The following is a 13,508-nucleotide window of genomic DNA, read 5'->3' on the forward strand; positions in this document are numbered from 1 at the left end:
ATGCATTGTATAATCTTCTCTAAATTAATATGTTAGACACAATTGCCTGGTAATTAATTCCTGTCGCAGCATATCCAAATGAGAAGATTTATTCAGATCTGTCAATCATAGACCCTGCAGCCTGCGGCAGATTATTGCCCAGAGTGATGTGGCGGTGTAGGCATGATGATGTGCTTATGTGTGGTGGTATATGTCTTGTATGTATAAACATCCATTACCCCAGCCTGTAAAGAGCCAGTGAAGAGGGCTGGTCATCAAATGAAGGTCATTGTGATGACAGGCTGAAGGGAAAGGCAGCAGCCTTTTGTTTTATGGCTTCATAAAAAACATAATGTCTCTATGGGCTCCTCTGCTATCCAACATCCACCCACCATTCACTTTCATGGCTTTTCCTTTCCCACATTTGTCTTTCTCCCTTATTGTTTCTCAGTATACCCTTCTGATAAAACTGTAGCTACAAGACAAGCAGTTAGACCCATACATTTTTATTTTGGCTGTTGAAGTCTAACATTTTTGTTCCCTGAAGCAGCAGCTAGTGAATAATAAGTGGGTATGAACGGAGCTTACACAGTAATATTGAAATTTGGGAGATTCTGTTAGATTTGTGAAGCTTATTAATCCTGATATGTGCCGCTTTAAGTTGCAAGTTCCCCAAAGGACCATTTAAAATTTGGCTATTTTCCATTTTTACTATTTAAAAAAGAAAAATATTATCCTTCTGCTTATAGAGTAGATATGTGATACATATTGGTTTTGTGGTCTAGGGTGATTACAATTTGATCATATATTTTTCAATATAATATGGAATAAAAAGGGAATATCTCACAACAAACAGTGCATTTCAGCACGTTTCCAACCTGTTAACTGGACTGAGGCATTCTGGCAAGAGGCAAGATGTGATCAACAGCAATGTTAAAAACAAAAAAACAACCGGTGGAGGCAGATGGCTGCTCAACTCTGAGCCCGGTTCTGTCGGACGCTTTCTTCCTGTTAAAAGTGACTTTTTCCTTCTAGCTGTCGCTCATGTGGGATATGTTGAATTGTTGAAAATGTTGTAAGGACAGTTTCATTGTAAGCAGAGCCAAAAATTAACCACCAGACTGGAGTGCTGAACCAGCTCGCCCAATCCAGCCTGAATCATTCAGGCTGAAGTTAAAGCTATCTCTCTGTTTCTCTTTCTGTTTCTGTGTCTCGTGCTCTCAGCTACACACACAAATAACAGTCTTGCTGCTGCGCTTAATGAGTGACTGATAATAACAGTGGCAAGCCCAGTGTGTCTCTGCAGTGAGTGTAGCTACTGCAGAGACGAGTGCAAAACTAGCAGAGCTGACTTGAAACAATGAGCCATCCCTGGTCGTCCTGAAATAATCGTTCAGTTAATCACTGCATTAATCAAAGGAAAAGTAATGTAGTGGATCCGAATGTCTCTCATTAGGGCCCGAGCACCGATGGTGCGAAAGCTCTATTGTAATTCAAGCGATTATTATTATTCTCCGTAAACAACTGCATTTTTGGCGGCTTTATCATACTCAAAAACTCATGAAAGTTGGTACACTCGTCTCTCCCGGACAAAAATGTTGTATTTTAGTGGAGTCGCGAGTGGGCGTGGCCAAATGGCTCGCTAGCGCCCCCTAAACAGAGGCCCCGGTGGCTACATGTACCTACATGCATGAAATTTGGTGGACATGTGTATCACACCGAGATGTACAAAAATGTTGCAGCGCACCATTACGCCAACTCACCAGGAAGTCCACCATTTTGAATTTAGTCGCCATTTTTGACGATTCACACAATGTTGTACTTTAACAAACTCCTACAGATTTTGTCGGACGGACTTAAAATTTAGTCTGTGCACTCTTGACAATTACAAGTTATCAAAATAATTAGTTTTCGTCGATCGATGTGCCCGTGGCGTGGCAGCCAGGTGAAATCTGAACCATTAATAGCAACCTTGGTGAAGTAGAATCTTTTGCCTGTTGAGTTAACCAGACTGTCGGTTGAGTCTCTGCTTCTCCTTCTCCAGCATCATAGTCCAGCAGTCTACGGTCTGTGATGCTGCTTCAGAGCTGGAAATGACCTCGTGAAGACACGGGTTCGCGCCCCGCTCAGGGTATTACACATGGTTCACGGAGGGGGAGTCCGTGTAAGGTTACGGTTCACAGTGGGTGAGTCCCTCCAAGGCAAATCCCCGTAAGGGTAAGCCACATGGTTCACGGGGGCTAAGTCCCCCTAAGGCGAGTCCCTCTAAGGGTAAGCCACACAGATCACAGTGCTCACGGTTTCAGGTTTCGGGTTCGCATTGTACATGCAGTCACACTGACACCAAACTAGAGGTCAACAACAATACAAAAACCCTAATACAAAATGAAAATCCCATTAATACATTTTAATGCTATAGAGGTTTATTTTTTTCATATTTCGGACGACATGCTGTAGTATGACACAGTAGTGCAGTGGTTAGAGCAGTTGCCTCAGTGAGAAGTAACTGGGTTCAATCGCCACTTGAGGCATACATGTTCAGAAAAAGGTCATACCCCAAAATTAGATAAAAAAAAAAGAAGTCATTTTTGTATATAGTATATTGTATATAGTATAGCCAGGGCGATGCGGCCAAGTTTGATGTTTTGCCGTGACACAGGAAGTTGATGTTTAAGGTCAAACGATGCTCCAAACCTCACGGAACTTTGCACATGATTTTTTCATGATTTTTTTTGAAGATGTTAAAGCCACAAAAAAAAAGCCAAGTTTTTTTTTAAGAAGAATCAGGAACGACATCGAGAAAATAAATTTAAACTACAAGCGGGAATATGCAGACCCTCACGTGCTGCACGTCAGGGAGCCGGTGGCCCCGACTCACTGGATCCCTGACGTGCACCGTGCGAGGGCCCAAATATCACTGCTTGCAGTTTTAATTCCTTTATATCACTGAATTATATGAATGGTGAGTTTGGATGTTTTTGGTTGGACTGAGAACAGGAAACGTTGAGGATGTTTTGGGGGGATTTATTGAACTGCTACACGGCTGATTGATACCAAAAGCAGTAGTTAGCTGCTTCCCTGTTTAATAGTAACAAAGCCACAACTGTGAAACAGACAACTGTTCCCCAATTGCTAGAAACTGATAGTCACCGCTCCCGCTATGCCTATTACACACACACACACACACACACACACACACACACACACACACACACACACACACACACACACACACACACACACACACACACACACACACACACACACACACACATTCACACAGCCAAACAATATATCACTTTTCAACTGTTTGCACATGCCTGATACCTAGTTTGAACACATACACTTACAAACACAGACGTGCACACACACACACACACACACACACACACACATGCGGGCCTGCAGGCATGTGGTTTTTCTTTATTAAAAACCAGAAAGCGCAATTAGCTGGAGAATATGCTTAACCCTGTATCGCTCCCTCAGCTCGAGGATATATTGCTTCTTCTTCTCCATTATTAAAAATATCACAGACATGAGAGGAGGAGGGGAGCAGACAGGAAATATCACAGCTGCATGTTTAGCAGGTGGAGGCTGGGCGATGTGTCGTATTTAGTGTGAGGAAGACTGCATGTGTCTCTGGTCTATATATACACGGGTGATTATGTCAGGTCGCTCTGGCTGTCAGTGACATTACATGTGAAATATGACGATAATGACAGTTACTGCTGGACTGTGGAGGCGCCGTGAGCTACGACGGTGTCCGCCTCTCGCTGACTGACACTGAAATGTGGATGTGTGACAGTCTCATGGCAGCTCTCGACCTAATGGGGCGTCCGTGAAACCGCTACCATTAACATATTGTAATTTCCACTTGGACTGGACGTGCACGTCCATTGACACCTTGTTGTGTGTCTTCACTTTGCTAAACCTCATTAGAAATATTTACAAATATTTGTCAGAAACAAAATTTCACACAAGGCTTATACATGTATGTTTCACTGCGCTTAAACATACATAAAACATGGGACTCAATCTTCTCTCAGGATTTCATTAAAGAGACAGAAACTCAACTTAATACATGAAACATGCAGAAAGACATGTTCTTTAATCACATTTTTCACATGGTTTCTAGAGACCGGAGAATTAACCCCTAATATTCACAGTAGTGGATGGAAATTGACTATAATTTAAATTTTATGTTGCTGATTTTGTTTGGGACATTTTGTATTTGCTCTACATTTGATGGGAAACTCTACTCGAGAAGAAAGAACAACAATAAATTCCCCCTACAAACCAAAGCAGTGCTACTTCCAGATTTGTAGAACATTCATCTAGAAATTCTCTAGAAATTTGTGAAAATGTAAAAAAAAAAAAAAACCTGTTTATGTCATGTAAAACATTTGTGTATGATTCATGTCTTTTGTTTTAAAGCAGTCGGTGGTGTCTGTAAAACTGTGGTGAGTAAAGGGCGACCGGGACTGAACCAAGGTTGAAAACAGTTTTATTTGGTGGGATTTACAGTAATAAAAGTCATGCCCTGTATTTTTGTTATTTTCTATTACTGGTTACTGTGCTGTATACAAAGGTGTCTCTCAGTTATTTTGAGGCCTTTGGAACACCGCGTTGCACACGGTTCACAGCTTGTGGTTTCACCCCTGGTTCTCTGTGGTAGACAGAACATGTTCTGCCGCATCCCGATGTGCAGTTCAGTGATCCAGCTGTGACTCTCACAGCAGAACTCGGTGTCTGTGTCGCCTCCTTCTGTCAGGACCAGACAGACAGCGAGTTTGTGTACAGCCCGGTGTGTAGTCCAGTCTGAATCGGGGAGTTTCCAGACGCGCACTCCACTCTGCAGGGAGCAGGACTGTGTGTTTGTGATGTAGCTCTCAGGAGACGGGACAAAGCTCAGGCCTTGGGTGCGTCCCAGAGTCCCACTCAGCTCTGTCACTCCAGTTTTTATTTCTCTTTTCTTTTTTTTAGGCTTACTGTCGCATAAAAAATGACCAGCATGTTCCTGAATGAGTCGATTTTGTAATTTTGTTTGCAATATCCGAATGAATAGAAATGACCATCAAAACTAACTGTCTGCAGTCATAGAGTGTGCTCAAAATTGTTTTTATTCTCATTCCTCTCAATAAGGTGCTGTGGTTCCCGTTTTTAAAAAGATGCAATTTTATACTTTCAGTCGGGACAGTAAACATCACAAAGCCGGAGAGTTTGACGTTCCTTGAGTTTCCAGAAGTGGAATCTCTCCTGTAAAACCAGGAGGCAGACACCACTAATTTTAAGGTCAGGCTTAAAACTTTACTTTTTAATAAAGCTTATTTTTAGGTTTAGCTCTGATGGCCCTGAACCATCCATTAGTTATAGGCCCAGGCTGCCGGTGGACCTCCCATGATGCACTGCGCTCCTGTCCGCTCTCTTTCACTTCCCATGAATATGGAAAATGGTTCTGCTGGAAGTTTTCTTCCTGTTAAAAGGGAGTTTTTTTTTACTTCCAGCTATTACTCATATGAGAATTGTAAAAATTGTTGGGTTCCTCTCTGATGTTTTAAGGTTCTGTTGTTAGAACTTCACTATGTTAAGTGCTTTGAGATTACTTGTGTTGTGATCTGGCACTATATAAATATACATTTTATTGAGAGAGAATGTTTTTAAAGAATAAGGAGACTGCATAATAAGTAAAATCCTGTGATGTGACATTAGAATTTCATCATTCATGGTTTCACGGCAGAGCTATAAAATTCTTATACCTCCAGTTCTCTCTGCGTAGTTTACAGCATGGTCGCATGTCATCCGGATTTTACCCTGTTCCATACTACATTAACTGGAAAAAATGCTTTTGATTTTCTTGTTGTGGTGTTGGGATTTTTTGTTCCTGCAGGATTACAGTGGTTGCCTGGTGACAGGACACAAATCATACTCTTCCTATCATGCAGTGTGCTGTTTAAAAATGTGCTTGTTTTGGATTGTCAAGGCCAGAAAACCAAATGTATATTGATGAAAATAATCATATTATAAATGATGTCTGTATACAGGTTTGTTCCCAGCTGTCGCATTTTTTCTTTACAGTCGGAGATGTCAAAGTAGAGCATTCAATAATTTGTTCTCCCATCTTGACTGCTAAACACTGAATGCCTTCGTTCTCCTCAGTCCATGTCCCATTTCATCTGAAGACCTGCTCCGACTTTACAAAGATGGGAACAATTAAAATAGTGTGAGATTTAGTAAATGAAACATTACCAAAACCAGAAGGAGGTTCTTGGATAAATGAAGAAATGTCTTTAAAGATGAAGGGAAACAAAATTGACACTGATTGTTTCTGTGTAACTGAGCCAGCACATTTCTCCTAACAGGCAGAAAGGAAGGATGTAATGATTATGTTTGCATACATAAGCATACTTTAAAACCATGATTATGACCAAGGTGGTTTATTGGACTTGTAGTATGTTGCTGCTCGACTATTCATCCTTCGTCTCTACATTTCCGTGGTCTTTCTTTCTGAGTTGAATTTGTGTATATACAATTTCTGTTCATTGACACCCAATGATTTCATTTTTTTTTTTTAAATGTTTCCCCCTGTGTTGGTTTTTAAATTGACTCAATTAAATCTCGACTAGTAATAACTAGAAATGTCAGCCCTGCCATCTTGAAGTTCCAGCTCTGATTAGATTATGGAAATGCAGTGATAAAATCCTTTTCCTCTCTTCCATGTCTCCTCCTCCTCTCCCCACAGTTCTTCTTTGTGCCAGAACAACACAACACACTAATAAGATTACAACGCCGAGTGTGTGTGGAGCTGGGCAGTGATGCCCAGATTTTAAAAGGTTGTGTGGTAGAGAAACATACAGCCCACGCACACGCACACGCACACGCACACACACACACACACACACACACACACACACACACACACACACACATGTGTACACACACACACACATACATACGTACACACACACACACACACACACACACACACACAGCTTTTATATTTTCTCCTCTTATGGCGTTTAATGGTCTTAGCCAGAAACTGAAAACATGGAATTACACTGAAAATCCACTTTACCGTGAAATTATTTTTCTTCTGTTCTTTCTTTTCTTCTTTTCTTCTTTTCTCCTAATCCTCTTTGTGCCACTAATACATTTTCCCATTTTCTCTTCCTCGCCATCCGTATTCAACAACAGAGACAGAAAAAAAGGCAGAGGTGTGATGGTAAAAGAAAAACAAAAGTCCGATGCAGCGGTGGTAATAACGGTAGCAGTATGTCGCAGTGTTGGTGTAGTGCAAATAATGCAATAGTAAAGATAATAAGAGAAGCAGCTGAGCAGAAACCCAGAGAAAGTGACAACACGTCCTCAAAACAACAAAACAGCTCTATTTCAAATGACCCACAAAAATAACGTCCGAGTATTTTTAGCGCCCTCTGTAGGTCCAACACAACCTCATACCTAAGCGACAAACTATCTCATTTTCAAAAACAAAAAGCCGTTGGAGAGCAACAACAGTGGATCTTCGTTGTCATGGCAACACTATTTATAAACACCTGGTTTGGAAACGGTAGCGATTTTGCAAACCAAAACTACTTGGCCAGCTTCAGGGAAAGGTCTTCTTCAAATAAGTACATTTGGTATATAGGATTCATACTGGTAATAACTGAAATATTTTACGTAAGCTAATGTATGTACATACGGTAAAATAACTACATTTGTTTTCAGACAGCATGTAAACGTTGTTCTCTTGTGGGTGAAAGTCTCTTCCCACTTTGTTCCAGTCATAATAACTACAACCAGTAGAAGTCGCCTGCGTACACATTGGTCATTTTAACCCGCTCGTGCTAATGCAACCAGTGTTGCTGTTTTCTGCTGAGGTTGGGCTGGTGGTGTCGGTGATTGTAGTAGCAGTGGTACGAGTGCTGCGGGTGTCGAGTGATAGTAATAGTAGATGGAGAACGGGTAATAATTGTAGTAGCGGTTGTCATCTTAGTATTTATAATCATGGAATAGGGCTGGCTTTAGAGGTCATAGGAGTAAAAGTAGAAAGGTAAAGAATCTGTTTTGATAGTCGGAGAAGGTGAAGGAGGAGTATTTGTTATAATAGTGGTGGCATTCATACTTGGAATGAAAATAGAGTAATCATAGTGGTGGTAGTAGCAGTTGGAGAAAAAGCATAGCGGCAAGAGCAAAAGTCTACTACTACGGTGTGGTAATGGTATAGCTACTACTTCAAACGGTGTAACTACTAATACTACTACTATGACTACTACTAATTGTATAACTACTACTATTAATAGTACTACTGCTTATGGTGATGGTAGTATCAGTACTAGAACCCTGCTATTGGTAAAAAAAAAAAAAATCAAGTTAAGTATTGTAGTGGTGACAGTGAGCCTCTATAAGTAGAGCTATTAGCAGTAGGAGTGTTGGTGGAGGAGGTAGACTGGTGGTTGTAGCAGCACTGGGCAGCTGTGGTGGAAGCAGCAGCATCATAAGAAGAAAACATGACAATGACTCTTTGATTCAGTTGTTTACGGAGTCTCATATTGCATGTAAATCTTCTAAGAGCCTCTTATAGGCAGACAGTAGTATATTGATCCCTACTCCTCTTCCCCCAACCCCCTACCCCCTCCTCTGTGACTCCGGCTCCCCTCTCCGTCCCCTGCTCCTTCAGCGGCAGACCGAGCTGTAAAAATCAATGGGGAAAAATGTCCTGAAACAGCCCATCTAGAAACCATCTGGCCCCTGCTAGTCCTCAGAGGGCAGCGGCGTGTCCCCCGGAGACGAGATGCACGTGGGGAAGAAGTCTGGAGGGGGGGGGGGGGCATCTCAGCCGGTCTTAGAGTCAGTTAGGTGTGTGAGGTGCAGCAAATTTATTCATCGTATCATAACTTGTTCTGTTGTGATTTGTATTTCTGCTCAGGCTTGCCATCCCTCCTCTTAGATGAATATTTATTCAGCTTTAAATAAGTAAGAATGAGGTTCTTACTCCAACATATTGTTCCTCAATTACTTGGACTGGAGGTGAAGCACTTTCAGTGTCTACCTGAATGAATTTTTGACCTTTCATACCATCATCTCCATCAGTAGTCGAGCTTTACTTTCAGCGTGCCAGATTGCATCGCTCTCCAGGTTCAGTGTTTTCTGGGACGTCACATTTGAGTTTCAAATTTTGACCTTTAATTATTGCACCCTCATTAAACCAATTAATGTAACTCATAAGAATAGCTGGACGTGTGCTGCAGTCGGTGTCAGTCACACCGATCACGTCAGAGGAAGAGACAGAAGGTAGCTTCAAGGAAATTAGGTGTAATTACTGACTGAAGGAAGGTACTGATTATGAAGATACACAATAAGGAATTACAAAAAAAAGTACAAGGAAAGGAAAAGAAACGATGAAGAGGAAAGAATGATGGAAGCATGGAAAGGTAAAAGAGGAGGGAAGGCGCAGAGGAACAGATGGGAAGTTGGAATGAAAGTGGAGAAAAATGAAAAAATATGGTTATATAACAAGAGAAAGAACGATACACGAGTTTGACCAAAGAATCACCTTGTAAAAAAAATCTTCCCATACGTGTTCAATACACTTTAGCTGCCCATCGCACATTTTGAGAACTTGGAAATTATTTCTGCCACCTGATCCTTTAAAAGCGTTAACAGTTTCTCTGTAACAAACCAGATGGAGGAACCATCCTGTCTGAACCCAAACAACACAGGTCAGTCAATCATGTTAGTGGAGGAAAAAAAAGGTCAAGAAATCCCATCAAATAGATCACTGATACATCAGTTAGTGACAAATAAACAGGTAATACAGACATTTACAAAACTATCAGTTCCTTAAAATTTGGCATCATTACTTCTTTTTTTTAAAATTTTTTATTTATATATAAATACATATCTTTGACTTATTTTTTTTTAGTGTTAGTTGCTCTGAGTTCATCTTTCCTCACAGCTCATACTCCCTTCAGTCCTCCTGCAGGATGTTTCAGTAGCTATTTACATACAATTTGCACCATTCCACAAACAAGTCCAACTGAACCAGAGGCCACACCTCCAGCCAATCAGAATATGGCCTGATGAATAATGGACATTTCCATAATCCCCCATCTTTACCACCAGTAATGGCTGCAGCTCCATACATACAGAACTGAACATAGTAGTCTGTGAACTAGAGTTTGATCCTGGAAGCGGAAGGTCCGGATGTTGCACAGCTGAGACTTTTACAGGATAACGGAGGGAAGATTGTCACCGTGTAACCACCCCCCCCAAAAAAAAAAAATCTATTTCAGTCAATTCTGAAGTAAATCTTCATTCTTTTTAGGTGCTGAACAAGCAGCAGCATCTCACCCATCATCTTGACCAGCTGCATTTCAAACTCTGACTACAGAAGTTACAAAACCACACTATTTGATTTGACCCGCATTTTTTATTTAAACATTTCTAAGAGCTTCTAAAGACCGAGGAGAAATAATTTAGTTTTACAGCACAGGAGGAACCACCATCACAGTTATCCCTGCCAAAGCTCATTTTCTTGTTTCCTACAATTCCAGCTCTTTAAATCGTGTGCTGATTTCTGCAAATCTCCAAACACTTAACATCTTAAAAACAGCAAATTGAGTTGAGAATATTTCAGACTGCTTCTAATACAAATCATGTCATTTCTAGACATTTGATTCTGTGCCAACTGTTTCTGGAAATGAAAAAAAAAAAATCATCCCACAGAGAAAAGAAGAAAAAAAGGACTTTTAGGACTCAACAAAAGACAAAATTACGATTGAATTTAGTTTTTAACAAAATAATTGAATGCCTAAATGAAGCCCGTTTGAACTATGCTTAATAGGGGTGATAGAGTCTGTATTGAGAAAAAAGTCAACAAAAACCAGACATCCTATTTCTTTGTGCATGCATAATACATATTCTGAAGTTCATGTTTCAGTTCATAGTTGGATCTTTGGAGTGTCGTCATTAAAGAAAACAGATGAGAAATCAAAGCAGAAAGCCTCTCTGACTTCACCCAAACGTCTGCAAAGCCCCCAGTATGTTCCAGTGACACTGAACGAGTGGTGCGTCATCATACAAAAAAAAAACAAGGTGCAGCAGTCTCCCAGGAATTATCTGCATCTGCTACTGCTGTATAATTCTTGAAAATAAAATGTCTTCACCAAGTTAAACACAAACTGAGAAAATCTATCTCTTTGCAGGTTTTTTTTCTTTTTTTTTTCCATCGATGATATTTTATTATCTTTCACGTGACCACAGGGTGTCTCTGTGTTTGAAATTTATGACCCGTGACCCACCATTTAAATTTTTTCACAATAAAGGGGACACTTGTTATCATTTGCATTTCATTTAGTCTCTTTGCCAAAGAAAGATAACTAAATCCTTGAAAATGTGTTTACTAATTGTACAATTCTCAACTTATTGCAGCAGCTTTCATTCTATAAGTCTATCTGGATATTCATATACTCTATTTTTAGTGAATTGTCAGAATGTATATACATAAAAACTAACTGTGAACACTTATGTGTACAATTTTGAATTACATCTACTATAAATGTTACACATTGGTAGATGTAAAGAGTATCCAAGCTCTACTTCCACCTCTGCTGGTTAGTAGCTATGTTGTTAGGTAATACGTGGGCAACATGGGAATCAAAGGCTGAAGGACTTTTTTGAGGTAACAACAACAACAAAAAAAGTTGACGAAAGTGGATTCATTTGTAGTTCACAAATAATAAAAAATAAAATACAAAAAAAAGGGGGATAAACTCTTGTAAACCGAACAGGTGGGCGGATCGAGCTGAGCTCTTCTCCTCCACTGCATCCCTGCTCTCCGTGCAGTCATCACCACATGGAAACCACATGGAGGAGTCTCTGTGGTGGAGCTGTCTCACCTCCGGAAAAAAAAAAAAAAAAAAAACAACAACACAGCAGTTGATCTCCATCATGACTTGCTGCCGCTTCTCATGCTCAGCTGCTGTTTTCTGCAGATTCATAGAACTGTTTACGTCTTTTTGTTGTTTCCTCTCGGTAGCGACGGCAGCAGCTCGCGGTTTCTCTCCTCTGCCTGTGCAGCCTGTAATGACTGAAAGAGGAATGCTGCTGCTTTTATATAGGCCTCTAAAAATAACTCACCCCTCACTGCCATCTACGCCCAGACTGACAGCCTGCTTCGGCCAATAGCGTGTCTGCATCCCTTCTAGCTCCGCCCACTCCCTCTGTCTCAGCGCCTCCTTAATTGGACGCCAGTGACATCATCAACCCTATTTACCTTATTAGGTCACGCATGAAATTGATTGACAGGTGGCTCCTCCCCTGCCTCCCTCCCCTCTCGCGCCGGTCGCCTGGATTGCAGCGGGGTCCAGTCTGCTGCTGGAGGAGCAAACCTGGCAACCTGGCAGCTCGTACGGAGACCGATTGGCAATCTGGCAATGCGGAAATAGATCTGGCACCCCCTGGTCCGGATTGAGGAGAGAGGCGTGACAGAGCGAGCAGAGAGGAGAGGGGATTGCACTGACAAAGATAAAATAATCAACACTTTCTTTCCTCTTAGCTTTTTTTTCCTTTTAATTAAAGTGCTCAGGTGCGCTCATCTGCACCAGCTGGGTTTTTTTCCCCCCAGCGTTTGTTTTTTAATTTAAGTCGTAGAAGAAGAAGAAAGAAGTACGTTTTCATCGTTGGGATTCCGGACTTCTTTACTGACTTCTTTTTTTTTGCATCAAGCATGGATGTGTTGGCGAATTACAGTATTTTCCAGGAACTCCAACTCGTCCATGACACTGGTTATTTCTCCGCGATGCCTTCCCTGGAGGAGAACTGGCAGCAGGTCAGAGCTGATGCGTTTTCTCTTCTTTTACGGGAAACTGAAGGTTGTTTTTTTTTTTGTTTTTTTTTTAGAAACTGGGATAAAAAAATATCATGTGTGCGCTGGTTGGCGTTTTCTGTGCGTGTTTTTCTTCAATGTTTTTGCATCAGCGGAGCGCTCCGGAGCGGCGGCGAGAGCCCCGTGTAGTTGCGTCTTTTCTTTTTCTTTTTTTTTTCTTTTTTTTTTTTTCGCTCACATGGAGCACGGCGAGGTCCGCTGACAGGAGAAAACACACGCACACACACAGAGGGAGTGGAGGGGAGGGTGGGAGGGGGGTGAGGAGGAGAAGGGGGAGGATACAGAGAGCTCTGTGCACACACAAAAAAAAAATATGCGTAAAAGGACGCTGTAATGATACATTTACGCAGGACGAACAGTTCCTCAAATGAACCTTAAACATTTCATTTTAAAACGGACTTGATGTTATTGCTCCGCGAAACCCTCGCGATGACAATTCCGATTTTAACTTAAAAAAAAGAATGAGCACATCTTCAGAGCGTATACAACCGTTTTAAACGCTACAGGATAAAACTCGAAAACGCGGTTGGTAAAGCTGGAAACGTGAAAGGTTTTTTTTTTTTTTTTTTTTTTTAAACCAGCAGAGAGAGAACAGGGGCTCCACGTTTCTCTGATGGGGATCAGATTCGGCTGTTTTACCCTTTTA

At 41.2% G+C, this 13,508-nt stretch overlaps 1 protein-coding gene across 1 annotated transcript in view; it reads left to right on the forward strand.

Annotated features, from left to right (window-relative positions):
- Positions 1–12,349: 12,349 nt before the first annotated feature.
- Positions 12,350–13,508, forward strand: part of klf7b (Kruppel like factor 7b) — a 67,234-nt gene continuing 66,075 nt past the window's right edge. The window contains exon 1 of the mRNA XM_069717041.1: positions 12,350–12,805. Coding sequence (XP_069573142.1) covers positions 12,704–12,805 — 102 coding nt within the window. The 5' untranslated portion in view covers positions 12,350–12,703. The remainder of the gene's footprint in view (positions 12,806–13,508) is intronic.

This window comes from Brachyistius frenatus, unplaced genomic scaffold (assembly GCF_029030835.1).
Source record: "Brachyistius frenatus isolate BFR_SWC_R1_liver_20210118 unplaced genomic scaffold, ASM2903083v1 Contig_167, whole genome shotgun sequence".
In the NCBI taxonomy this organism is placed as follows: Eukaryota; Metazoa; Chordata; class Actinopteri; family Embiotocidae; genus Brachyistius; species Brachyistius frenatus.